Source organism: Capsella rubella, unplaced genomic scaffold (genome assembly GCF_000375325.1).
Source record: "Capsella rubella cultivar Monte Gargano unplaced genomic scaffold, Caprub1_0 scaffold_4, whole genome shotgun sequence".
Lineage (NCBI taxonomy): Eukaryota > Viridiplantae > Streptophyta > Magnoliopsida > Brassicales > Brassicaceae > Capsella > Capsella rubella.
This window is the reverse complement of record NW_006238920.1, coordinates 6,226,681-6,253,133: the sequence shown is the minus strand read 5'-3', so window position 1 is coordinate 6,253,133 and position 26,453 is coordinate 6,226,681. Positions and strand designations below refer to the sequence as shown.

The 26,453-nt window shown below is 27.3% G+C and overlaps 5 protein-coding genes across 6 annotated transcripts; 4 read left to right on the top strand and 1 right to left on the bottom strand.

The window, feature by feature from the left end:
• Positions 1-1,280: 1,280 nt before the first annotated feature.
• On the top strand, positions 1,281-3,300 carry LOC111831084. The gene is made up of 7 exons (XM_023784598.1): positions 1,281-1,352; positions 1,440-1,523; positions 1,641-1,790; positions 1,945-2,109; positions 2,327-2,380; positions 2,591-2,740; positions 2,971-3,300. Exons 1-7 carry the CDS (start codon positions 1,281-1,283, stop codon positions 3,298-3,300), a joined length of 1,005 nt encoding a protein of 334 aa, XP_023640366.1.
• Positions 3,301-5,162: 1,862 nt separating this feature from the next.
• LOC111831030 lies at positions 5,163-11,807 on the top strand. 2 transcript variants are annotated; one of them, XM_023784522.1, is made up of 7 exons: positions 5,163-5,264; positions 5,364-5,435; positions 5,551-5,700; positions 5,844-6,008; positions 7,514-7,567; positions 7,743-7,892; positions 11,324-11,807. In XM_023784522.1, the coding sequence occupies exons 1-7, from the start codon at positions 5,193-5,195 to the stop codon at positions 11,693-11,695; spliced, it is 1,035 nt and encodes a 344-aa protein (XP_023640290.1). In that variant the 5' UTR covers positions 5,163-5,192; the 3' UTR covers positions 11,696-11,807. The 2 variants fall into 2 exon arrangements, with proteins under 2 accessions (XP_023640290.1, XP_023640289.1); XM_023784521.1 differs by having other exon boundaries at positions 5,352-5,435.
• Positions 11,808-12,644: 837 nt separating this feature from the next.
• LOC17890026 (putative F-box protein At5g52620) lies at positions 12,645-13,811 on the top strand. The gene has a single exon (XM_006296447.1). The coding sequence runs from the start codon at positions 12,645-12,647 to the stop codon at positions 13,809-13,811; it is 1,167 nt and encodes a 388-aa protein (XP_006296509.1).
• Positions 13,812-16,043: 2,232 nt separating this feature from the next.
• LOC17889349 (uncharacterized protein At3g50808) lies at positions 16,044-17,388 on the bottom strand. Its single transcript, XM_023784799.1, has 4 exons — positions 17,177-17,388; positions 16,869-17,066; positions 16,537-16,779; positions 16,044-16,292 (listed from the first exon to the last, which is right to left on the bottom strand). The coding sequence occupies exons 2-4, from the start codon at positions 17,040-17,042 to the stop codon at positions 16,146-16,148; spliced, it is 564 nt and encodes a 187-aa protein (XP_023640567.1). The 5' UTR covers positions 17,043-17,066; positions 17,177-17,388; the 3' UTR covers positions 16,044-16,145.
• Positions 17,389-22,587: 5,199 nt separating this feature from the next.
• Positions 22,588-26,444, top strand: LOC17889872 (serine carboxypeptidase-like 51). The gene is made up of 13 exons (XM_006295459.2): positions 22,588-22,813; positions 22,916-23,013; positions 23,150-23,257; positions 23,388-23,634; positions 23,713-23,756; positions 23,862-23,929; positions 24,034-24,139; positions 24,240-24,454; positions 24,549-24,618; positions 24,710-24,760; positions 24,905-24,957; positions 25,603-25,735; positions 26,193-26,444. The coding sequence occupies exons 1-13, from the start codon at positions 22,678-22,680 to the stop codon at positions 26,259-26,261; spliced, it is 1,398 nt and encodes a 465-aa protein (XP_006295521.1). The 5' UTR covers positions 22,588-22,677; the 3' UTR covers positions 26,262-26,444.
• The last annotated feature ends 9 nt before the right edge of the window (positions 26,445-26,453 follow it).

The window sequence follows — 26,453 nt, the reverse complement described above, 5'->3', positions numbered from 1 at the left end:
GGGCTTTTGTTTGAAAATTACGGCCTACTTTTGTGGTCATTTTAAACTATATTAAAAAAAAAAAAAAAAGTTGAATCCATCGAAGATTGGTCGTTCTTTTTTTTCTCTTTTTGTAAAACTGAATTTGTTCATTCTTCAACCCCAAAATAGAAAGAATTCACCGGCGGCGAAGTTGTTCACCTCTCCGGCGGAATCGAAAGGTATATCTCTTAGCTCAAATTTAGTAGCTAAGCTTTAGACCTACACGGAAGCTGTGAAGAAGGCAACATTCGAGAGAAATAAATTGAAAAATATGAAAATGAGATTTTGTATTTATTAAGGAGAGGTTATAGAAATTTTATTAAATATGATTATTTCCTAATTAAATTTTCCTAAAATTCTCTAAAATCAATTCTCTATAATCCACATAAACAGTAATAAATTCAACCTATGTCTTCTAGGAACCATCATGCATGTATATCAAAAAATTATAATAATCTAGGAATAATCTATTACTAAAATTTCTGAGTTATTCGATTTTATAATTTTTTATCAAAAAAAAAAAAAATCTCATTCACTATAGAAATAAGAAAATAAAAACATTTAAAAATATAAAAGAATATCTAATTGAAATTAACAAATATATAAAATAAAATTGATACAGTTAAGGTTTTTGCTTTATGTTTGCTCATGTTTTGCTAAATTTATGATGAACAAGATCAATAAATGGAGTTTGTTCCCTGAACTTAATCACATATACTAGATATCGACGAGTGAAATATATATATATTTACTTAGGTGAGTTTGAAACTAATGCAGATAATTAAGCTTTGATTTAATCTATATTCTATACTAATTTGAGCTTAGAGTTAAACACACACAGCTTTGTGTGAGCTGATAATACTCAACAACTATACGATTTTGTACATTTTTGTTGACAAATTTAGTTTAAATATTATATGAAAATAATTTCTTAATTTTATATTTAGAAGACGGCAAGACTTTCAAGTTTTCTTGTTCAGTTTTGTGATAACTTTGCCAATTTGGTTGTGGCAACACTGTTGGCTTCCTCATGTCAAAGCTCTTCTTTTGGATTGTTATTTATTTGTTCATAGTTTTCGATTTTCTATATTTCTTTTTTTTTTTTAGTAAAGAAAAAAACACTCAAAAATGGTATATAATTAATTAGTTTTGACTCAAATATATTTTTTGGTAAGTTAAATGCATGTTGACTCAAATTGGTTTATATATAGTGATCAAAATACCAAAGCAGAAATATAAGTGAATTTAAAATTTAAACAATGGATTTAAATCTAGTGTTTGTTCTATCTTCTTATTTGTTTCTTACGCAAATGGTCGAAGGAAACAGTGATGTGAGCTTTTTCTAACTTCTACTTTGTAAAAATTTAATTTCTTATAAGATTATATAATTCAATTTTCTCAAGAAATTTGTTTTTTAGTCAATTTTACAGGAATTTGATTGTGTTGATAAATACAAACAACCCGCTTTCCAACATCCATTGTTAAAACACCACAAGATTCAAGTATAGTAGTGATAGTGGTTACTTTGATACAATCAAATGTGATTATGCAATTGTAAAATAATAATCTTGTAACTCTATTATATATATTCCTAATCACATTATTTTTTTTTGTTACAGGAAAATTTTGGTTTCAATGAAAACCATGATATAAAAAATAAATATAAAGAAAATGATCGAAGTTGTCCAAAAGGAACTGTGCCAATTTTAAAGCAGAAAATTGGAATTGAGAGCTTTCATCCGAACACAATGGAATATTTTGGCCAACATGTAAATTTCTTATTTTCCTATATTTTTATTAAAAAATTATATAATCTCATATAGTTTTTATATGATTTGCAGCTAGAAAATATGAATATAATACATGTAAAATTTGTGAGCGAGTCTATTTTTAATATACATTTTATATACATGTGATGTATAGTTTGCTACCGTCGAGACCATTTTGGATGAGAGCATTTACCGCGGAGCAGAAGCTATGATAAGTGTTCACAATGTAACTGTACAAAATAACCAATACTCTAAAAGTCAAATTTGGTTAGAGAACGGACCTCGCGACGAACTCAATAGCATACAATTTGGATGGGCGGTAAGTTATTATCATTTATAGAAATAAAATTTATATACATTGTGTTTATTTTATATATACTTTAAAAGAAAACTATTAAAAGTATATTTATGCATATATATTCATTGAAAATTAGGTTTAATACTTTCTTTCTAAATAGAAATATTCACACTTAAAATTTTGTTAATATTTAAAGTTAGCATACACACGTTTTATCATGTGTTAATATGTTTTATAGGTTCATCCAAGAATATACGAGGACACTTTGACGCGATTTACAATATATTGGACTGTAAGTGAATTAGTTCTGTTTTTTTTAATAGCAAATGATTATGTTTTTTTTCTACATGACTAACCAATAAAATAAAATTGACTACATTTTCTTTATATCTTTGTATCTTCATAAAAGATAATAATTTCTTTGTATGTTTATAAAATTTAAACATGTTTTGCCTTTTTCTCTTTGTGTCTCAAAATATTTTGACTTTATAAAAAATTTCAGGCAGATGGATATAAGAAAACTGGATGTTATAATACAAATTGTCCTGGTTTTATTATTACAAGTCGAGTTCCCTCCATTGGAAGCTATATTAGTAGATCTTCTATTTACGTTGGTAAAGAAACAAGATACGTCACACCACAAGTTTTTCAGGTAAAATTTTCACATGTTTTATGTCAAATAGTTTATTTGACAAATAGTCTATTTCAGAAAGTTTGTGATTTAAATGGCCAAAATTTGAAATTCTTGAATTAAATGACATTTTTTCCTTATATTTTTTTTTGAATATAATATTTATCCATTTTCTTGTTAAAATAACATATATGCTTATAATTTTCAAGTGTTTTTGTAATCATTTTTAGAGTTTTTTTAATATTTATTAGGATGGTTTTACCGGAAATTGGGCGCTAAAAATATTAGATGAAATAATTGGTTATTGGCCCAAAGAATTATTCACACACTTAAGAAAAGGAGCTTCTTTGGTGCGATACGGAGGAAATACCTTCACATCTCCTAATGGAATTAGTCCTCCAATGGGAAATGGACATTTTCCGGTTATTGACTTTCATATAACCACTGTGTTTCTTTCCAAAGTATATGTTCAATATTTTCCTTTAAGTTCTTTTCTCTTTTCGGTTTGGTTTGGTTATTCTCTTTTCCCATGTATGTTGCAGCTGTCAGAAAGCAAATGGTTAATCATTTGTAGTGAATGATATATTTAGACAAAAGCGTCTAAATAGATATACTGTATAAGGGATGTGATAACAAAAGCGTTAATCACTCGCTAAGAAATCTATATATACATTTTTTAAGTACATTTGGTACTAAAATCTATTTAGGTTTATAACCTTTTATTTTAGAATATTTGCATAATCAAACTCTTGCCAATTGAATAAATAACAAAACTTAAAAGTAAAATTTGTAATTAAATTACAAGCAAATCGTAAAATTGGAAACAAATATTTATTACACAAAAAGATTTCCTAAAACGTCTCTCTCTAATTAATCGAATATCTCTCCAATATATTTATGTAATTTTATTTGTTTTTAATTTATATTATTACATAAAATATATTTATAATAAAAATACAAATTTTTTTTCACACATTTTGCAATTTAAAATTTTGAAAACGGGCGTATATAACTCAAACGATAAAGGAAAAAATATATGTACAACGTCTATAAGGTAAAAAAATTAGATAGTTCAAACCCATTATAAATAGTACTAATATTTTCACAACTTCAAATGAACATGAACTTTGATTTCTCATGTATCCAAATTAAAATTTTAAAGTTTTATAGAATATTTAAAATATAAAAAATATTTAAACTCGACAAAAATTTAAAATATTATTAATATTTTAACTCAAAATATTTCAAATATAATAATATTGTAAATAAATATGAATGAACGGTTTTGAGTTTATATAAATATGATTATATGTTTCTTACGGTTGTGTATATTAAAAAAGTTTTACGGGTTAAGGTAAAATATAAATTTTTATTTACAACAAATCATCCTGCGGTGTACTGCAAGTTTTTTTTCTTTTGTGAAGTGTATCGCGGACTGACCACATATATCTATGAGTCTACTTATTATACAAATTCATAAAATTATATAAAATTAAAATAATATAAACACGTATAAAACTATAGTATATAAACCAACTACAAAAATAATAAATCAAGCAAATATAATAAATTATGGACCCGTGGTGTACAACGGGATAAATCCTAGTACATATTAAATAGATAGAAGAGATGTAATAAAAAAAAACGTTAGTCCAACTGTTAGGTTCAAGCAATAAATATTCGAGAGAAATAAATTGAAAAAATATGAAAATGAGATTTTGTATTTATTAAGGAGAGGTTATAGGAATTTTATTAAATATGATTATTTCCTAATTAAATTTTCCTAAAATTCTCTAAAATCAATTCCCCTCCGATTTTGTATTTATTAGGAAGAGATTTTAGAATTTTTTTTAAATGTGATTATTTCTATATTTAAAATAAATGTAAATTGTGTTGTTTTGATTTTAAGGGAGAAAATATAATGGAATTAATTGTGTTGATTAATTACACAATACCAATCGGAGGGGAACTGATTTTACAGAATTTTAGGAAAATTTAATTAGGAAATAATTTTATGATTTTATGTAATTAATTGTGTAATCGAATTTGACAAAAATAATAGGAAATTATTTTTTAAGCTAATGGTATTTAGGTGTAAATATGTTTTAACCCTAAGGTTTTTTTTCAAATAGTGCTGCAAAAATGTTCTAATAGATTTACTTTCATTTTTTTTTACATGTTTTGTTTTCATCACAAATTTATATTTCTGTATTTAGTTATAAAAACCTCGAAAACGGTATTGAATTAATTAGTTTTGACTCAAATATATATATATTTTTTTTGGTAAGGACTCAAATATATTTTTTGGTAACATGTTAAATGCTTGTTGACTCAAATATATTTTTTGGTAACATGTTAAATGCTCATTGACTCAAATATATATTTTTGGTAGCTTGTTAAATGTTTGTTGACTCAAATTGGTTTATATATAGCGATCAAAATATCAATGCAGAAATACAAGTAAACTTAATAAATGGGTTTAAAACTAGTGTTCATTCTATTTTCTTATTTGTTTCTTACGCAAATTGTCGAAGGAAACAGTGATGTGAGCTTTTTATAAATTCAATTTGTAATTTTTAATTTCTTTTAAGATTTGATAAATTTAACTTTTCTCAAAAGGATTATTTTTTAGTCAATTTTACAGGAATTTGATTGTGTTGATATATACAAACAACCCGCTTTCCAACATCCGTTGTTAAAAAACCACAAGATTCAGGTATAGTGGTGATATTGGTTACTTTCATATAATCAAATGTGATTATGCAATTGTAAGATAGTAATCTTGCAACTCTATTATATTTTCCTAATCTTACTATTTTGTTTTGTTACAGGAAAATTTCATTTTCCACGAAAACCATAATACAAACAATAAATATAAAGAAAATGATCTAAGTTGTCCAAAAGGAACGGTGCCAATTTTTAAGCAAAAAAATGGAACTGGAAACTTTCATCAGAACACAGTCGAGTATTCTGGCCAACATGTAAGTTTTCTTCTTTTTCATATATTTTTATTAAAAGTTTGTATAATCTTGTGTAGGTTTTATACGATTCATTACTAAAAATGAATATAATACATGTAAATTTGTGAACTGAGTCTATTTTCTTATATACATGTGTTGTACAGTTTGCAACAATCGAGACCATTTTGGATGGGAGCATTTATCGAGGAGCAGAAGCTATGATAAGTGTTCATAATGTAACTGTGCAAAATAACCAATACAGTAAAAGTCAAATTTGGTTAGAAAATGGACCTCGAAGCGAACTCAATAGCATACAATTTGGATGGGCGGTAAGTTATTATCATTTATAAAACAAAATTATGTATGGTTCACATTTAGTCATGTGATATTATTATACATAGAACTAAAAATTACATTATATATATATATATATATATATATCCTTTACAAGAAAAATATAAGTAAATATAAAAATATATATTTATGCATACATACTCAATCTTAACTCGTTGTATACCGCTAGACAACTAATTCTTTTTTAATTCATATTTTTGAAATTTACAGATTTTATTGGAATTTACTTAATAATGATTAAGATTGCATAATATAAATTTCATTAAATAAATTTGATTATACATATTTTTTATATGGGTGTTATTGAAATATAAGATTAATGATATATTTTATTTTATTTTTAGTATTATAGATTTTAACCCGTCTTGTCATATAATCCGTTCGTATTAAAAATATATTGTTTAAATATTAAATATATCAACTATATTATTTTACAATTTCTTAAAGTTTAAAATTGACTATATCGAATTAAATGAGATACAACTTTACAATTTGGATGCTGATTAAGTAAATTTTATATAGCATAACGCTTAAATTTTTGGGGGAATTTCAAAAATACCCCTTTTCATATACCTCTTTTTAAAAATACCTCATTTTCAAACTTTATCAAAAAACCCACTAAAAAAATTGAAACTTATCCAAATATGTATGTAAGCTTATAAATATATACACAAATTACCTTTATATGTGTATAAAACTTTATATACCTTTCATAAATAGTGTAAAAATAAATTATAAAAACCTTATAAAAACCGTATAAACCCTTTTAAAAACCTTTTAAAAACCTTATAAAACTTATAAAAACAATTTAAAACAATTTAAAACATTTTAAAATATTTGTATCGAATCTCCCAGTAGTAGTTATTATATAGAAGTAACTTATAAACTATATTAAACTTTATAATTTTTTATATTTAAAAAGGGGTATTTTTGAAAATGGATAGATAAAAGGGGTATTTTTAAAAAGGGGTACACCAAAAAGGGTATTTCTCAAAAATTCTCTAAATTTTTTATACAGTTGAAATATTTGAAATATTTTAACCATTCTATAATGCTTAAGTATTTATAATATTTAAACCATTTAAAGGTTTTAATATATTTAACCTATTTTAAACTTTAAAGTCTATAAATTATAAAATTTTGATTTTTTTTTATAAAAGCTTGTAACTTTTACAAGTTTCAATATTGATAATATTTTAAACTTTTAAAAATAATAAATATTTTGAAACTCGTAAAAGTTTTAATTTGCTATTGTAAAAAACCGGATTAAACCTAGTAAAAAATATACTTAATAAATCTAGTAAATGTCTCTATAGTATTTTTTTTTCAAAAAGTGGTGCAAAAATACTATTGTAGATAAATTGAAATTTACAAAAAGGCTTAATACTTTCTTTTTACAAAACTATTAACACTTAAAATTTTGTCAATATTTTAAGTTAGTTACACGTATTTTATCATATGATTAATATTTTTCTTATAGGTTCATCCAAGATTATATGGTGATACTTTGACGCGATTTACAATATATTGGACTGTAAGTGAATTAAGTTTTCTTTTATTTATAGCAAATTATTATGTTTTTTTTTACATGACAAAAAAATTACTACAGAAATAAAGTCTTTACATCTTTATATCTTCATAACAATAAACCATTTGTTGCCTTTTTCTCTCTATAGCTCATAATATTTTACATTTTCTGAATTTATCAGGCGGATGGATATAAAAAAACCGGGTGTTATAATACAAATTGTCCTGGTTTTGTTGTTACTTGTCGAGATCCCACCATTGGAAGCTATATTAGTAGATCCACTATTTATGGTGATAAAACAACAGTTATTATCCAACCACAAGTTTTTCAGGTAATTTTCACATGTTATAAGAAAAATCTTTTAGTTGACAACAATGAATTTTAGTTATTACTACTTTACCAAATGCCAAAAAATTCAAATTCTTGGTTTAGGGTTCAGAAATAATTGCATTCATCCTCATTATAATTTTTCATCTCTATATTAGTAAAAGAGAAGTACAAAATAGAATGCGGGTCGGGTCAAGAGTAAAAAATAAACCCGATTTTAAGAATTAGATACTTCAAAATTGGATATTAAAATGGGTTTGGATACATACATCGGATACTTTTCATATTTAAGTTTAGGATTATATTATTTCCATAACTAATTTTAGGATTTCCTAATATTTATTTAATATAATATATTATAAACAATTATTATTCTTCTTTTACTTTTATTTGATCTTTCCTTTTTAATTTATGATATTATACTAAATAATAAAAATGTTTCAAAAAATTTTAACTTTTTATTGCATATGATGCAATTTAAATTTTTCAAAACGGACATATAATACTCAATTACACTCGGTTAAATATTTTGGACAATGATTGAAAATCATTATAAGTATGACCAATATTAAAACCATTCTTACATAAGCATATTTAAAATATTTGTTTTGAGACATAGATGTAAATTTGGAGACATGATTTTTATTGGTAAAATATTATATATCAAACTACGTAAATTTTAGATAGTTCACGGGTAGTTTGTTAAAATCACAATTATAATGGTAAAGCGAGTTATGAATAATGTTTTTACGATATGAATTCTGTTACGGGTTGGTTCTTCAAAAAATAAATTGTAAGTGTGTATTTTTTACATCTATTCCTACTTCTATTACAAAAATGGTCAAATTGAACAGTTTATCGATAAATATTCTTTCATGCTGTTAAATTTTCACCTTTTTTTAATTCTATCAAAACTCAATATATTATTATTTACTCGCTTTTTCCTTTATTATTTTATTTAAACTTATTATACAAATATATGATTCACTGTAATCGACTGCACTGTAATAAAATTAAAATGTAATATAATTTAATCCATTAAACTTTTTTTTGGTAAAAGTTTAAATAAATTATTTTTAAAAATCCGTTAAACATTATCTATAAGTAATTATTTCCCCCGCGCTGTAGCGCGGGTCCAAACCTAGTCTATATATACATTTTATAAGTACATTTGATGTTATAACCTTTTATTTTATAATATTTTCATAATAAACCCTTGACATTTGAATGAATAACAAAAATTTAAGGTAAATTTTGTAATTAAATCAAAACAGAATCACAAAATTTGAAACCAATATTTATTACATTAACAAAATTTCCTAAAATATCTCCCAAATATATTGAATATTTCTCAAATATCTTTATATGATCTTATTTGTTTTAAAATTGATAATATTACATATAACATATGTATAATAAATATACATTTTTCCGCATATGTTGCGATTTAAATTTTTGAAATTGGATATTATTGAATCTATAAAGAAGAAAAAGTATGTACAATATATATCACACATTGGGTAGAAATTTGAGAATTTTTGAGAAATACCCCTTTTGATGTATCCCTTTTTAAAAATACGCCCTTTATCAATCCATTTTCAAAAATACCCCTTTTTAAATATAAAAAATTATAAAGTTTTATATAGTTTATAAGGTACTTCTATATAATAACTACAACTGGGAGATTCGATACAGATATTTTAATATTTTTTAAATAGTTTTAAATCGTTTTTATAATTTTTATAAGGTTTTTAAAAGGTTTTTAGAAGGGTTTATACAGTTTTTATAAGGTTTTTATATGATTTTTATAATTTATTTTTCCGCTATATATGAAAGTTATATAAAGTTTTATACACATATAAAGGTAATTTGTATATCTATCTTAACATTTTTGAAGTACATTTTGTACTAAAATCTAATTTAGGTTATAACCTTTTATTTTGTAATATTTGCATAATCAAATCCTTGCTATTTGAATAAATAACAAAACTTAAACTAAATTTTGTAATTAAATCACAAGCAAATCTCAACATTGGAAATAAATATTTATTACATCAAAAAAATTTCCTAAAATATCTCTCTAATAATTTGAATCTCTCTCCAATATATTTATATAATCTTATTTATTTTCCATTTATATTATTACATAAAAAATAATTATAATAAAAATACAATTTTTTTCACACATTTTGAAATTTAAATTTTTGTAAACGGACATATATAACTCAATTGATAAAGGGAAAATGTTTATATAAGAGTTCAAAACCATTATAAATATGACTAATATGTTTTCAACTACAAATGAGCATGAAATTTGGTTTTTTAGGCATCCAAATTAAAAAAAAAAATTGTTTAATCCGGTTATATATTTAAGAAAACTAAATTTTTAAAAAGTTTCAAAATATTATAAATTTTATTTTCTTAGAAAGGTTTAAAATATTATAGAAACTCTTACTAATGCCGTAATATTCTAACATTTAATTGAAAGTATTATTAATATTTTAACTCTAATTTTTTAAAATAGAATAATATTGTACATAAATATGATTGGACGGATTTGAGTTTACATAAATAGGATTATATTTTTTTCTTACGGGTTGTCTATAATAAAATATTTTTACGAGTTAAGTTAAATTATAATTTGTTTTACAACAAAATTATTCCGTGGTGTACTGCGGGTTGACCACATATATTTATGAATCTACTTATAATACAAATTCATAAAAGTATGTAAAATTAAATGAAATAAATACATATAAAACTAGACTATATAAATCAACTACAAAAATGACCAACCAAACAAATATATTAAATTATGTACCCGTGGTGTACCACGAGGTAAATCCTAGTATATTTATAAGCTTACATACATATTTAGATAAATTTCAATATTTTTAATGGTTATTTTGATAAAGTTTGAAAATGGGGTATTTTTAAAAAGAGGAATATGAAAAGGGGTATTCTTGAAATTCCCCCTAGAAATTTTTACGCCATCATCGTATCATTATTTGAAATATTATACATATTTAATTAAGTTAATTAAATTACGATTATATAAAAAACAAATTTTCATGTAGTATTCCATGGGTTAAATTGTAGAATTAACGATCATAATACAATTGAACAATCTTAAATACTTTAAAAAATTAATCAACAAATACAACTTAAAATAAAATAAAAATATTATTTACAAAAAATATATCCAATGAGTTAAGTAATAAAATTCACAATCAAATTACACAATTTAAAACACTAAACAAAATTAACAAATAACTTAAATATAAATATTTTTAGTCAAAAAAATCGTCACGCGTGTACCATAGGTTAAACCCTAGTTTTTGAATATTATATCAATAAAATTACCTTGTTAAAATATATCCTTATAACATTGCCGTATTTTTTGTAATCATTTTTTGATGTTTTAATATTTATTAGGATGGTTTCACCGGAAACTGGGCACTAAAAAATTTTGATGAAGTAATTGGTTATTGGCCCAAAGAATTATTCCCACACTTAAAACAAGGAGCTTCTTTGGTACGATACGGAGGAAATACTTTCACATCTCCGAATGGAATTAGTCCTCCAATGGGAAATGGACATTTTCCGGTAGTTGACTTTCACAGAAGTTCATATTTTCTTCATGTTAAAGTCAGGAATTCAAATTATCAACTGGTTGATATTAAAGACAAGATGGCAAGACGTTATGCAGATTCTTACCAGTGCTATAGAGTATCATATTGGGGTTATTTCAAGTCAAATGGAGTATCTTTCTCTTTTGGTGGACCAGGTGGAAGCTGTGGTATTTGATGATAGATAAATAATTTATAATAAGAAGGAGAAATGTTTTCTTATATTCAATCGTATTGTCATATCTCTTGCAGCAACAACCACGATTTACATAATCTATTGCTCTTACCAACCGAGAAAAATAAATAATCAACAAAGCTTAAATTTCTACTATAAGAACTTGGTTACGAATCTAGAACTTCAAGTATCAAGCTAATCTATTTTTGTAAGAAAACAAAAAAAAAGAGAAATGTTAAGGGTGGTACTGCCCAACATTTTTTCTTCATGTTATATGTTTTCCATTCCTTAACTTTGGTGTTTTATTGATTGTCCCGTTCAAAAGAGGATCCCAAAAGAGAACAATGCTTAATTACAAAGTTTTCAACCTCATGGTTAGGTACAACGATCTGAACATTAAGCAATTTTGGAAGAGAGTATATATATAGCTTTAATTAGAACCATTCTTCAACGAAAGAACCATAAAGCCTTAAGAAGAGAAGATAAAAAAAACAACTAGACTGTGTATAAATTTACAAATAAAAGTAATACAAAATCCTGATAAAATAAAATAAATTGACGTAGATAAGAAACGCCACATGGATTCACCGGTTCACGTATTGTCTTGCCATGTTAGATATGATTCTCAAACATCATCAAAATAATAAAAGTTCAGATCACATCATGCATTATGCATATATATGTTTGATATTTACATTAATTTGTGTTTTTCTTGTGACAAAATATTAAAAATAATACTTTACCTTATTTACTTTTCGGAATCGAGATTTAACATTTATGAATCTACATTTTTTTTTTTTCCTTTTTTTTTTTACATGTTGCTCTCACCTCAAAATATCCCAACCTCTATCTATATATATATTGAACTTATTCATTCTTCTAATCTTAAGTGACTTTAGAGATATCTTTATAAAACCCTAAAACCAAGTCTGGTACCAACACACGATCTTCGATGGAAAGAGAAGGTAACTCAGATCCCATCCCTGTTGACATCATTCTCGACATCCTCTCGAGATTGTCTGTTGAATCAATCGCTAGGTTTGGTCTCGCATCCAAGTTCTGCGCATCCATACACACCTCTCAAGATTTCACCGAGTTGTTCTTAACAAGATCCTTGACTTCTGAGCCACGTCTCTTATTCGCTGTCAAAAATTCCAATGAGTGGCGCTTCTACACGTCGCCTCATCTCCAGAATCCAGACAAGAACAACTCTCTTGTAGTATCAGCCGACTTTCATATGAAGTTACGTGGAGATATCGGACAAGAGATCTGTGGTCCGGTCTCTGGCTTGCTCTATTTCCCTAATATGAAGAGAGGTGAAGTTCCGGCTATATGTAACCCTAGCACGGGACAGTACACGAGATTACCTCAGCTGAAGAGGAAAAGAGATTCAAGAACCTTATTAGGGTATGATCCTATTGGCAAACGATACAAAGCATCAACCCTAAGGAACTCGCTTTATGGAGCATCTAATGATGAAGAGGGACAACAAATTCTAACATTAGGAACTAAGAACGTGTCATGGAGACAAATGTATTGTCCGGAAAAACATTACCCTATAGGTGAAGGTGTATGCATCAATGGGGTTTTGTATTACATAGCTGGACAAGGAAAGGGTCAGAAGATAGCTTGCTTTGATGTTAGGTCTGAAAAGCTTTGGTTTCTTAAGACAGACGCTATCATTAAGAAGTTATTAGTTTCATCTTCGCGTACTAAACTGATTAATTACAAAGGTAAACTAGGAGTGATGAGTTGGTGCTGGTATACCTACGATGATGAGTATGACGAAATGCCTAGTTGTGAGCTCTATTTGCGTTTGTGGACTCTAGAGGACATTGACCAGCAGAAACAAGAATGGTTGGAACATAGACACAGGTTTCCAGTGGATATAGTCGTCAAGGGAGGTGTTTCCATGGTCGGAGTGACTACTACTGGTGAAATTATTTTGTCATCGGAGTATACATCTAAAGCTTTGTTTGTTTTCTACTGTAATCTCGGAAGAGGCACTCTTGAGAGAGTTAGTGTTAAAGGTTTTGAAGCGTTTAAGAATCCTACTAGAGTTTACACCTTTGTAGACTATGTTGAAGATCATAAGTTTATAAACAGAGACTCTAGCTAGCTCCACCATTTTGTTGACTTATTACATTGTTCTTCTCTATCTCCTTATTTTTGTTACATTACTATTTAAAAAATGTTTTGTTTTCTTTTATCAAAAAACTAAAATAAAAAAATGTTTTCTCTAACATATTTAATTGTATTTTCATGGAAAATACCCAAAATTCTCCATATGACTTGTTGATATCGATATTCGCTAAACAAACTACTTTGGTGACTCACTTATCTTGTTTATACTTAATCTAAGCAAACAATACAAAGCACCACCAACCATGATATCACTTAATGTTCATATCTTACTTAATCTAATCTAAGGTGAACTGTTTACGATGTGCTTGTGCATATATACATAATGGTATTACAAGATCAAAACATCTCGGAAAAATAAATGTAGTTCTGCTTCTGCTTGCATTGGTCAAAGGCAAAATCCTCTCCAAAGTGATCGAGTATTAATGCAACTTTCACGTTGATGCTGATTCTTCATATTGGATGAGACCACGAAAGATGATAGCAAGAAGTGGGATGCTGAGTTTATGGAAGGTTGATCATATATATCCACGCTCTTTGATCTCATGGAGGCTGCGAATTACCTTGACATCAAAACCTTGGTTGATCAAATACATTCTTTGTTTGTAAATTGAAAAAGTTAAAATAACATTGTTTTGATTTTTAACGATTTAGAAAGATTTGAGAGGAATTTCCTCCTTAAATATACATATATAAAAATCTCATGGTTTGAAGTGGAACTTAAAAAGATTTTACAATAAATCATATATCAACTTCCTAAAATTATCAAAATCATATAAAAACTCACGAAAACTCAAAAACTATTCATATTCAATACACCCAAGTCGTCCGAAAATTATCGAAAATAAATTTGATAATGTTTCAAATTTTTAGATGACAGACAATTAAAAAAAAAAGTAAAAAAGTGTCAAAAGCTCAAAATCCATCAATAGTTTTTTTATGGATTTCCAACGAATCATGAGACTGTTAAGAGTTCATAGAAGTCATAAACTCTATTACTTGTATAGGGATTAACATCCATTGATGTATGGTAATCATGATTTTTTGGTTGTTAAATCTGTTAAATTTCAATATTGTTAGTTTCGTTTTGTTGTTGTTTGCTTCCTTAGTTTGATCTTTGAATTTGTTAATTTTTTTTTGCTTCACTTGTTTATATAGTTCTTGTTCAGTATACCATTTAAGTTTGTTTTTAGAAGCAAATTACAAACAATAATTTTTCTTGCTTGTAGTGTCATAAATTCATAATTATATTCTTAATATCATATAATTACATTGATATGTATGATTGTATGTCCAAAAACTAATTCGAACCGTAGTAATTAGAACCTAGTTATTTTATAAAACGACATGATTATCAGATTAATGTAAATATCAGGTCATTATACGTACTAAAACAAGACCATCCTTAACGTAAAATTATACCACTTGAACGTAAATAAGTGAAAGTTTTTTTTCTTTTCTAAGTAACTGTACCTTTCAAATACCTAACACCTACGACAAACTATTTTTATTATAGGATAATATATATATATATATATATATATATATATATATATATATATATAAGAGCTTAGAATTAATGTCGAAAACAAAGTAGAGAAACACTTCATGTGTCTTTTACAAAACATATACACATTCATGTCCCTATTAGCAATTTATATATACACAATTATTGATCCCTAATTAAACCCCACAAAACTCTCATTTCTAAACTAAAATATTAAGTAGCTAGGATTGGTATAGAGACAGGTAACTTCAAACCACTAACTACATCGATTACTCGAAAATAAAGTATAAAACATATCTCCACCGACATTATCGTTCGTAGTCTAACTATATCCTAATATTTTCAAAATGATTCCTTCCTTTGCAAAGAGTCCTTTTTGAACTCTTGATTTTGTATAATGTGTTATAAAGAAAGAGATGAGACTTAATTACATGTAACAAAATAATAATTAGTGTATCAAACATAGTCCATCCCACAATCCTACTCATCTTAGATAAGGTATAAAATTAGCTAGAAAGGTATTTGATAATGAATATATATATATATATATATATATATAAAGAGTAGGGAAATTAGGATTTTTCTTCTATACAAATTGTTGTTTTCCATGTGAGAGGGTTGTGAGGAGTGAGCTGGACATTGTACAAATTGGGAATATATAAATACACCCACCCAATAACGCATATACTATGCTAATTTGAGTGGACCATTAAATGGGGTTTATTATCAAATAAGTTAAAGAAATGAATTTTGTATTATTCTTATATATTTATATAAATTTCTTGAAAAAGATTAGATTAAAAATTAGGAAGCAAAAGGTGCTCTATGAGGAATGCCTTTTCGTCGCCTAGAGTTAGAGGTATGAGTTGGAGGATGCGTGCCTTTGTGCGTTTCTTGTTGTCTTTCTTTACGCAATCTTTCTTCTTCCTTATTCTTCCTCATTCCTTCAACCTGACATTTTTATGATTATGATCATCATCTTCATCACATCTTACATTATGTAACGTTTATACATTTTTCTTAAGATCATAATTTATATGTGACAAACAACATGTATTATTATGCATATTTGAATATAGATGATTGAAAATGTTGTTGGTCTAGTTGAGAAGTATACTTGTTGTATCGATATTGACTTCACATTGGCTGATATAGTGAATTGTGAATTCAGAAATAATGTGTAGGGTTAACTAACCTTGCAACCCAAGGAACAGAAGCGGAAGGGATCAAGAAGTGTTCTGCAACATGTCTCGCAGAAGTAGGACATGGTTTTCGGGGCGGAGGAGGCGGCGCCATGGGAAGAGTTCTTAGGCTGAGGTCTCTCGTTTAAGAAGAGTACTCTCGCGCTATTGATGACATAAGTTTGCACTCCTCTTATGTCCAATGCCTTCTCTATCTCCGATACTCTCACCACATCATGATATGAAGATCTTCTGATCTGTCTCAAAGCCAATGATCATTGTTGATAAAGAAATTGGATTGAGTAAAAAAACTTATGCAATGTATGTTTTGAGAAAAATGATGGACCTGAAGGACGGGATGGTCAATGTGGAAAGAGGAGCGGCAGTAGAAGCAAAACGCAGCGTTTTTGCATGAGAGGCAGAACATGTTGCACTCGTTCCTCGGTGATTGGCGGTGTTTAGGACAAATGGTGAAGAAGTTTGTTCTTAAGAGACCTTCAAGCCATTTTGGCTCCTCCATTAGTCTCTGTCTTTTTTTGTTTCTCTAAGGGAAAAAACAAGAATTACAATATAAGGAAAGAGAAGATCGAGACAAAAACCTTATGAACAATGTAATAAGTAATGAAGAACACATGATCTTGCCATTGGCATTACCTCTATGAAGATGTTGATCAGTAGAGAGAGAGAGAGAAGAGGTATTAGATGAATTGGTTTTAGGCAAAAAGAGGTTTTAAGGGTAAGAGAGCAAGAGGAGATATACACTTTATATTATTGTTGGTAAATGAAGATTTTATGTTTTTTTTTCTTCTTCTTATATAGGGATTGGTAGATATCTTTTTATCTTTTAAAATCATTTAATATTTATTGTTAATTATTGGGGAGAGGATGAAAAGTGTATATAATTTAGATATGATGTTTTTTTGGTTAAGGTTGATTCCAAACCATTTGATTGGGCCATTGGCTAATGAGTCTGATGACAAGAGTGGATAGGTTTCATTGGGTAATGAGTCTGATGACAAGTGTAAAGACATAGATCAAACTTTTTTCATACTTGGACTTTTACAATCAAAACCAAATTATCTTGGCCAATCATGATATAATTAATTTGATAATAATAATAACAATAAATATTATTCATCACTTTTCTTATGAAAAATATGAAAGAAATTAAATAATATTAGTAAAAGTATATTTACTTTACTGCGCATAAATACATCAAATCTCATATAACATTATTAAAATTTATGTTTATTTTAAATTACATAACAGATTTAAGCCAATCAAAATTTGTACACGTGTAAACGGTCAACAAAATCAGCTGAATTTAGCCAGATTTCAGCTAAATTTATGATTTTTTTTTTCAAAAGCAACTGACATGTAGAGATATGTTCATTTCCAATAGTAACAAATATATATCAATAGTTTTTAAAATTTGAGATACAAAAAATATATCATAAAATTAAAAATAATAATATGTCAAATATAGCTCGATTTAGAACTATGTGTAATATGATATTTACCTAAAATAATAAGTAATATATAATATCCATCTTCATAATTTTACAATTGAAGTACAATGAAATTTGTTGTACTCAAAAATGTTTAATAAATAAAAATAGTCATGCTTTTAAGAAATAAGAAGATCACAATATATATGTTTAAGGTGGTGATACAGTTTCGATATAAGTTATGACAAGTCTTCTCTCCAATAGAGAGTTAAATTACAAAAAAAAATAGATGTCTAACTTAGCAATGGGATTTAAAATCAAAACATGTACATGCAATTGAAAACGTTTACTTCATTATTAGGTTTCTTCGGTTAATAATGATAAAATTATCAAAAAAATACAAACACGTAAATTAAATTATATGTACAACAAGAAGTATTAACATTAATAAAATAATAATCAGGACTAATCAGTGGACCAACTCGTGTAGTAGTGGCAAGTGTGATGGGAAGAATGTCCGCTAACTAGTCTGTGGGGATGGTGCTAAGCCTATGTGGTTGGGCGTGCCGTTCTGAGTCGGAGAGCATCCGATCATCAGGACCATTATAGACATTTTATGTCATAGATGCTTATTTTTGCATATTTGTTGTGCACTAACCATAATGAATGAAGCTAAGTGGCATACAATTTGGAGCCAAAGGAGAGAAAAAAGCGTAATATGGGTTGTCATGTTTATAAGTACCTGAAAACAAAGGTCTTCAAAGATGGGATGTAATGGTTTATACAATCAGAAAATCCAATTAATTTTATACTTCGACAAAAATAATGCTGATTTTAGCTTTCTAGCATGCCTAAATTGTTTATAAATGAATTTGTGAGGAAAAAGTTACATATACTTGAATATATAACAATAAGTTACGACAAACCCGAGAAAGAAAAGCCAAGCTTAGTTTGTTCGAGCCGAATAAAGATAACAGAGCTAAAATGCCGAACTAGTTTATATGAGCAAGTAGTTCGAGTAGAGCTCTGAGAAGGCGACACCGTGTATTATTCGATTGTTAAAGTGAAACTCGAGATCCCTCTCTTCTACATTTTTCTCCCTTATCTATTGGACAGATGGACAATAGCAGGCTTGATGCTGATTTTCATTTCTGTCCTCCCAAAATTGTTTTCTTGTTAAGCCGGGCTGACTAATTGGCTATAACCTAACTCTCTTTTATTTGTTCGAACTCGATTTGGACCGAGATTTGTTGACGGGCGTGGCCCATATCCAACAAACTAATCGAAACAATTAGTCAACAAAACGCATAACCAAAAAAATAATATTATATTGACGGGCTGACAGCCTATACTAAAAATCTTAAACAATTACTCTATTAATAATTAACAAAGATGTGTAATAAAATATTTACGAAAACAACAAATGTGTATTATAATGATCTGAATGTAATTTATAAATCCCTAAATTTTCTCTATAAACACGTGTAAACATTAGCAAAGAGTATACAATCTTTTCTTCCTTTGCCGCCGCTTACCCTATATGTCTTTCTCCTATGCTCTTTTCTCCGGAGACATTATCTTTGGTTCAAACATCAATAAAAAAATCATCTCACATTTTAGAGGATCTATAAGATATTCAAGAGTCTTATATATCTTTTAGATCCTGAATCTAGATCCTCTTGTATCACAAATCAAAATTTACTCAATGTTACAAAAATTGACTCTCATGAATTATAGTGTAGAGTCGCCAAATGCATGCTCTTCTTGATGGCTACACTCCTGCTAGACACATAGATAGCTCACATTTCATATGGATACATGGTATAACTTTTCTACATTGCTCTTCTAGAATAGATACATTCTAATTGTATTTTTAATTTAGTAATTTTAGTATATTTCTATATTGATGAATTTTGATTCCAATGTAAGATGCATGCATATTATACCTATTGAACGAGAAAATATAATTAATACTTCCTAGAAAATAAGAAATATGATAAATTAAGTTAAAGCTATTCAAAACAGATTTAACTTGTTATTTGCTTATATTTAGAATTTAAGCAAAGAAAGATCTCGATAAAATGATTTGGAAACAAAGTTTCATAAATATCTTTCTCCGCCTAAAATAAACTAAAATAAATAATAACTTTCATCTTTTTAATGAAATAAATAGGTATAAGATAATTAACACTACTTATTATTATTTTTTATGAAATAATTAACCCAATTTCTTGATCAAGATTTCCAAACACGAGTGAGAATCAGAAAATTTGAAAGTAAATTAATTGAGATAAAATATATACACACTACAAAAAAATGAGTGGACTGAATCATTTATTTTGTAACTTTACATTACTTATAAGTGATACAATGAAATTTTACATCACTTATAAAAGTGATACTTATATTGCCGATGCAAATAATACTCTAACTCAGTCACTCTTCCCTAATAACCATGAGATTAAATATTTGTGAGTTTTGTTTTTCATGATTTAGTTGTTTTTCTTAATTAAAAACAAATATGTACAGTATGTGTTATCATCAAATAAGATGATAAGTTTAAAAAATATTTTCAAAAGATGATAATTGAAATAATTGTTTATTATCCATTATTTGTATATATATATGTTCTGACATGAAAGCTAAGGCTCCGATTGGTAACCCATTTAGGAATAAAAAGAACGAAAAAGAACAAAAATAAAAAAGAACAAACAGGAAAAGAATTCTCATAAAAATAGGAATAAATGCTGAGGAAAAATAGTACAAATGTTCCAGTAAATGGTAACAAAAAAACTGAACAAGTAAACTTAAATAATATAAATAATTTATACAAAAAGTTATTTAATAAATTTAAGTTTAAAAAGAATTTTAGTTTAGAACTTTCATTTAAATTATAATACTTAATATATTAAATTTAATTTTTTTTTTATATTTTAAAACATTAATAAATGTTTTAAGTTAAAACCTATTTTAAATTTCTTTAAATATTTTTCTAATATAATATATAAATTCAAAACATTAATAGAAAGTGAAAATTATGATGAAATAATATTTTATTTAAAATATATAATATTTTTTTAAGTATTTTTTTATATAGAAATGTCAAAATTATAAATATAAATGTTTTTAAAATATTGAATTATAAAAAAACGAAAATAATATTTGTTCCTCGTTGTTCCTCTACAATTTTGAGTAGGAACATTTTTGAACTGTTGTTCCTTTTTATTTGAGGAATGAATAGGAATAATATAGATCCCACATATCTGAAAATTGAAAAAACATTATGTGTAAATGGTAGCAAAAATTGAGGAACAATGAGGAACACCACATTCCTCTTCATTCTATTCCTAAAAAGTGGTCACCAATTGGAGTCTAAGTTTGGCCATGTACGTATGAGTTTGGATATTAAATTTGCCTGAATATTCAGATGTACTTTTTTTATAAATTTAACTCTCTTTTATATATAATACTTTATTTTTACATATCTGTTCTTTAGCTCGAGAAAGTGACGCGATACTGAAGCCAACATGTGAAGTGGTGGTTGCATCGACCTTACGTCAAATTCCCCCGAATGGCTAAATTATCATATCACTTTTTCATATATTCTACTTTGGCAGCTGATCATTTTCAGTTATGGTATATTTATTGAAAGAGTATCAAACTTACGCATGCACCTAATCTTAATTCGTAGTAATCAATATCGAAACTCGAAACTACTTTTATGGTGTCATGCACCAGCATCATCTAAGGAGAGCAAACCAATGATATTTTTGTTTCTGAGGAGAATTGTAGAAGTATATTATTCACTCTTTTCTCCGGATGTAGTTGGAGATTACTTGCCTTTTCGGAGCTCGGATCCACTTGAAAACGGTTTGTTTTCATTTTAAAATCGGCATTTTTTAGCTCTAAAATCGGTTGTTGTACTACAAAAAAAAAAGTATTTCTCCGGTTTTGCTATATTAATGTTTCGGCGAAATGTGCGAAAATTAATTATTTTATAGGTTATGTATACTTTTTGAGGTTTAAAACTCATTTGGCCAATTGTAATTTTATATAATAGAAGTAATTATGTAAAATTAGATTAACTTGCACATAGTTGAATAGATTAAAAAAATGATATGAAACAAAAAAAAAATAATGAAAACATCTTATAAAATGAAATGAGTATTTTATATTACTATATTTCATTGAATATGTAACATGTGGCTTTTCAACCCAAAATGATACCCTGCTCACCAAAATTAATCACAAACCTTTTACTTATTTACCTTTTTTGTAATGGTTATTTAGTTTTGCAATTATTATTATCCATTTACTACCTACAAGAGAAGTTTCAAAAAATGCAAAAAAAAACTTTAATCTAGATCTAAATTTAATAATCAAAATATCTATACAACAAAACAAAATATGTATTCTATCTTATGCAATAAAACATTTCTTTTTTTCTTTTTTTCTTTTTGGTTAATGAATTTTTCTGACATTCTACACATACTCGTGTTTTCATTATATGGTTATGGTATATATATACCAAATAAGGTTGAACCAATAGCATTGACTTAACGACTTGACATTCCAAATATATATAATTTACTTCTTCCTAGTGTCTCTGTCTTTATCTCTCTCTCTCTCTCTCTCTCTCCCTCGCCCTACAATCACAAGATAGGAAAGAAAGAAAAAAAATTGATCCACAAGAACAGAGTCGTCTGAATGAAGAACACATCAGTTGTTGTTCATCTGTTACTTCTGCTATGTCTCATTGTGTCATGTACCAATGGAGAAACCAAACTTGAAAGAAGCAACTCTGATGGATCCGAATCTTGGGGATACGTTGAAGTTAGACCAAGTACGTTCTTTATCTCTCTCACACAATTTCAAGAAACTATAATGGGTTTTGTTTTTCTTGACTCTTTTTGTTGTTTCTAAATCAAAAAACATATATATATAGAAGCACATATGTTTTGGTGGCATTATAAAAGTCCATATAGAGTTGATCAAGATCCTTCTAAGCCATGGCCTATCATCCTCTGGCTCCAAGGTGGACCTGTAAGTTTATATATATATATATATATAAATTTTGTGGTTGTATCTACTTTTTTTTATATGTAACATGTTGTTGTTGTTCTCATCTCATTCGTCTTCTTCTTATACATTTTGGTTCTTCATTGATGAGAATGAATAGGGAGCTTCAGGGGTTGGAATAGGGAATTTTCAGGAGGTTGGTCCATTAAACACATTTCTCAATCCCAGAAACTCTACTTGGTTGAAGAAAGCTGATCTCTTATTTGTGGTATTATATTTTTTTTTTAATTTTTTTTTTCATTATTATTTGATATAGAATAAAACAAGATTGTAATATGAAAAAGTATTAGTGTTGCGTATTATCTAATTTTATGTTTTTTTTTTGGGATAAAATAAAGGATAGTCCAGTTGGGGCAGGGTACAGTTTCGTGGAGGAGAATGAAAAAGAATTGTATGTGAAAAGTGATGAAGAAGCAGCAAAAGATTTGACCAAACTGTTGCAACAACTCTTCAACAAAAACCATACTTTAAGCCAAAGCCCTCTCTTCATTGTTGCTGAATCTTATGGTGGCAAAATCGCGGTTAAACTCGGTTTATCGGTTTTTGAATCGGTTAAATCTGGTCAATTGAAGCTTCATCTTGGAGGTAAATTAGATATTTCTTTTTGTTTTTGTTTTTGTTTATATGAAATGAGACTCAAATAATGTAATAATGTGTGAATAGGAGTGGTTTTGGGAGATAGTTGGATATCCCCTGAAGATTATGTGGTGAGTTCTTACTTACTACTTTGTTAGAGTAAATAATTTTCAATAATCTCATTTATTTGTGATTAAACCATATTAATATGATTTTTGATTAATGATTTGTCACAGTTTTCATGGGGACATCTTCTCAAGTATATCTCTAGGCTTGATGACAATGGCTTGGTTCTCTCAAATAGGTCTTTCTCATTAGTCATTACAATAATATTTTATTCTAATTAGTACATAACAATTATTAATTATGTATCTAATCCATACATATATGTTACTGTTGTTTAAACAGCTTAGCTGAGAAGATTAGAAAACAAATCAAGAATGGTGACTACGTTGGAGCCACGCTAACATGGATGGATCTTGAAACCTTGATTAGCAACAAATCCAATTTCGTCGTAATTATTTATTCTTTTAATTTTCTTTCTATCCATTATAAAGATTTGAATGATGATATAAAGTGAAATAATTTTACATCTTTAGTTTTTAATTTTGTAGGATTTTTACAATTTTCTATTGGATGCTGCTATGGATCCTGTCTCTCTTACCACGAGTTTAGAAACCAAAAAAAAATCAAATAGAATAAAAAAGTATTCGAGTTACTTGAATGGTTTGAGAAGTTTGAGTGACGTAGAAGAACAAGAAGGTGACCTTAATACATTAATGAATGGTGTTATTAAGAAGAAGCTCAAGATCATTCCCAAAGACCTCATGTAAGTATATACAACTTCTTAATTAATCTTTAATAATAATCAAATATTTTAGGTGTTAATCAATTCTTAATTATGTGTTTTATGAAATTAACAGATGGGGGAACAGTTCTAATGATGTGTTTACGGCGATGTATGCTGCTTTTATGAAACCAGTAATCGAAGACGTAATAATAATATAATTCTTACTTTTCTTATATAAACTATGGTTTTAATTATTTGATAATTAGGAATTTAGTGATTTATATTATTGGGCAGGTCGATGAGCTTCTTGCCAAGGGGATAGATGTGACTATCTATAATGGTCAAGTAAGACTATCATTATCTTATATATAATTGTCAATTATTAATTGATATGAAAGATGAGAAATCATTTGTATTAATATATTGCATAAAGAAAACTGTTTTACAATTATTGAAATGAGATAAATTGACATGTTGTGGTTTATACAGCTTGATGTGATATGCTCAACAAGTGGAACTGAAGCATGGGTTCACAAGCTCAAGTAAGACCATTCTACTTCTTTTTCTAATCTTTGTTTACATTACAAATATAACATCAACAATATATAATAAAGTATATGGCTTTGAACGGATATTGCGGTGAGTGCGGAATAATTTGTCAACGGTTTAGTTTATTTTATTTTTAAGATGTATAATAAAATTATCGAAAAATAATTTTATCTTATTATAAAAACAATCCATAATTTGATTTGCGTTGTTTTTTTCTAATCCACACTCTTAAAAACTAACATTTATAAACAGTAGATAATAGTAGATGTATAATAAAATTATCGGAAAAATAATTTTATCTTATTATAAAAACGATCCAAAATTTTATTTGCGTTGTTTTTTTTCTAATCCACACTCTTAAAAACTACAATTTATAAATACTAAGATACAAACAATCTGGTCTATGGACGGTTTTGTCTGTTTGAACCGTCGTAATCATTCGAACTTTTGTATCCATCTATGACTAGAGATGGGGTATTATTAAATCAATGCTAATAAATAGGGAATAAAAGTAAGGAAATAACTCAACCAATGTTGTTGGTACTATTAATTACCAAGAAAAAAAAAGGTTGTTGTTATTACATGATGGTGATGGTGGTGATGATGATAATGACTGACGATGGATGTGTACATGTAAGGTGGGAAGGGCTAAGAGAATTCAAGAAAATGGAAAGAGAGCCATTATACTGCGAAAGTGACAAAGCAACAAGAGGCTTTACAAAATCATACAAAAATCTCCATTTCTATTGGATTCTTGGTGCTGGTCATTTTGTAAGTCTTTACTACTATACTTCTCCATTGTTATTATCCTTTGGTAACTTGTCTTCTTCATTCATAGATATTTTTTCCTTGCAAAAACTTGATTTGGTCAGTTCAGCCATCACAAAAGAAGTCAGAATAGTGAATAGTTCATATATATATTTATTGAATAACGTGAGAGATACGTGATGGCTCATGCATCTCTATCTATCTATTAAACGAAAGCACAAGTCTCTCTTTATGCTTTCTCTTTGTCTTTATATCAAGGGAAACATATATATCGAACTGTCTCTTTTAATACTTTTCAAACACTGTCTGAATCTTTTTATGATATTTTGTTTTTTTTTTTTATCAGAATTTATTTACTTCTGTCTCTTTTCTTTTACACGCAACATATATGATAGAATAATTTTGGAGAACTGATATATAATAATATGTTGAATGTTTTTTGTGGTAAAACAATGAACAGGTACCAGTAGATGAGCCATGTGTAGCATTAAACATGGTTGGAGAGATAACGAAGTCACCACAACTTTGACTATTCACATCACACAACATGATGATGACTTCTTTCACTTCTGATTGATTTTATAACTCAAAACGTTTCAAAAAAAAAAGATAATAAAAAGAAAAAATCAACAGTGATATTACTACACATGCTTTGTTCTTTTACTTATATATACTACAAAAACAAAAAATTAAGAAATATTTGATATATTTATCATCATTG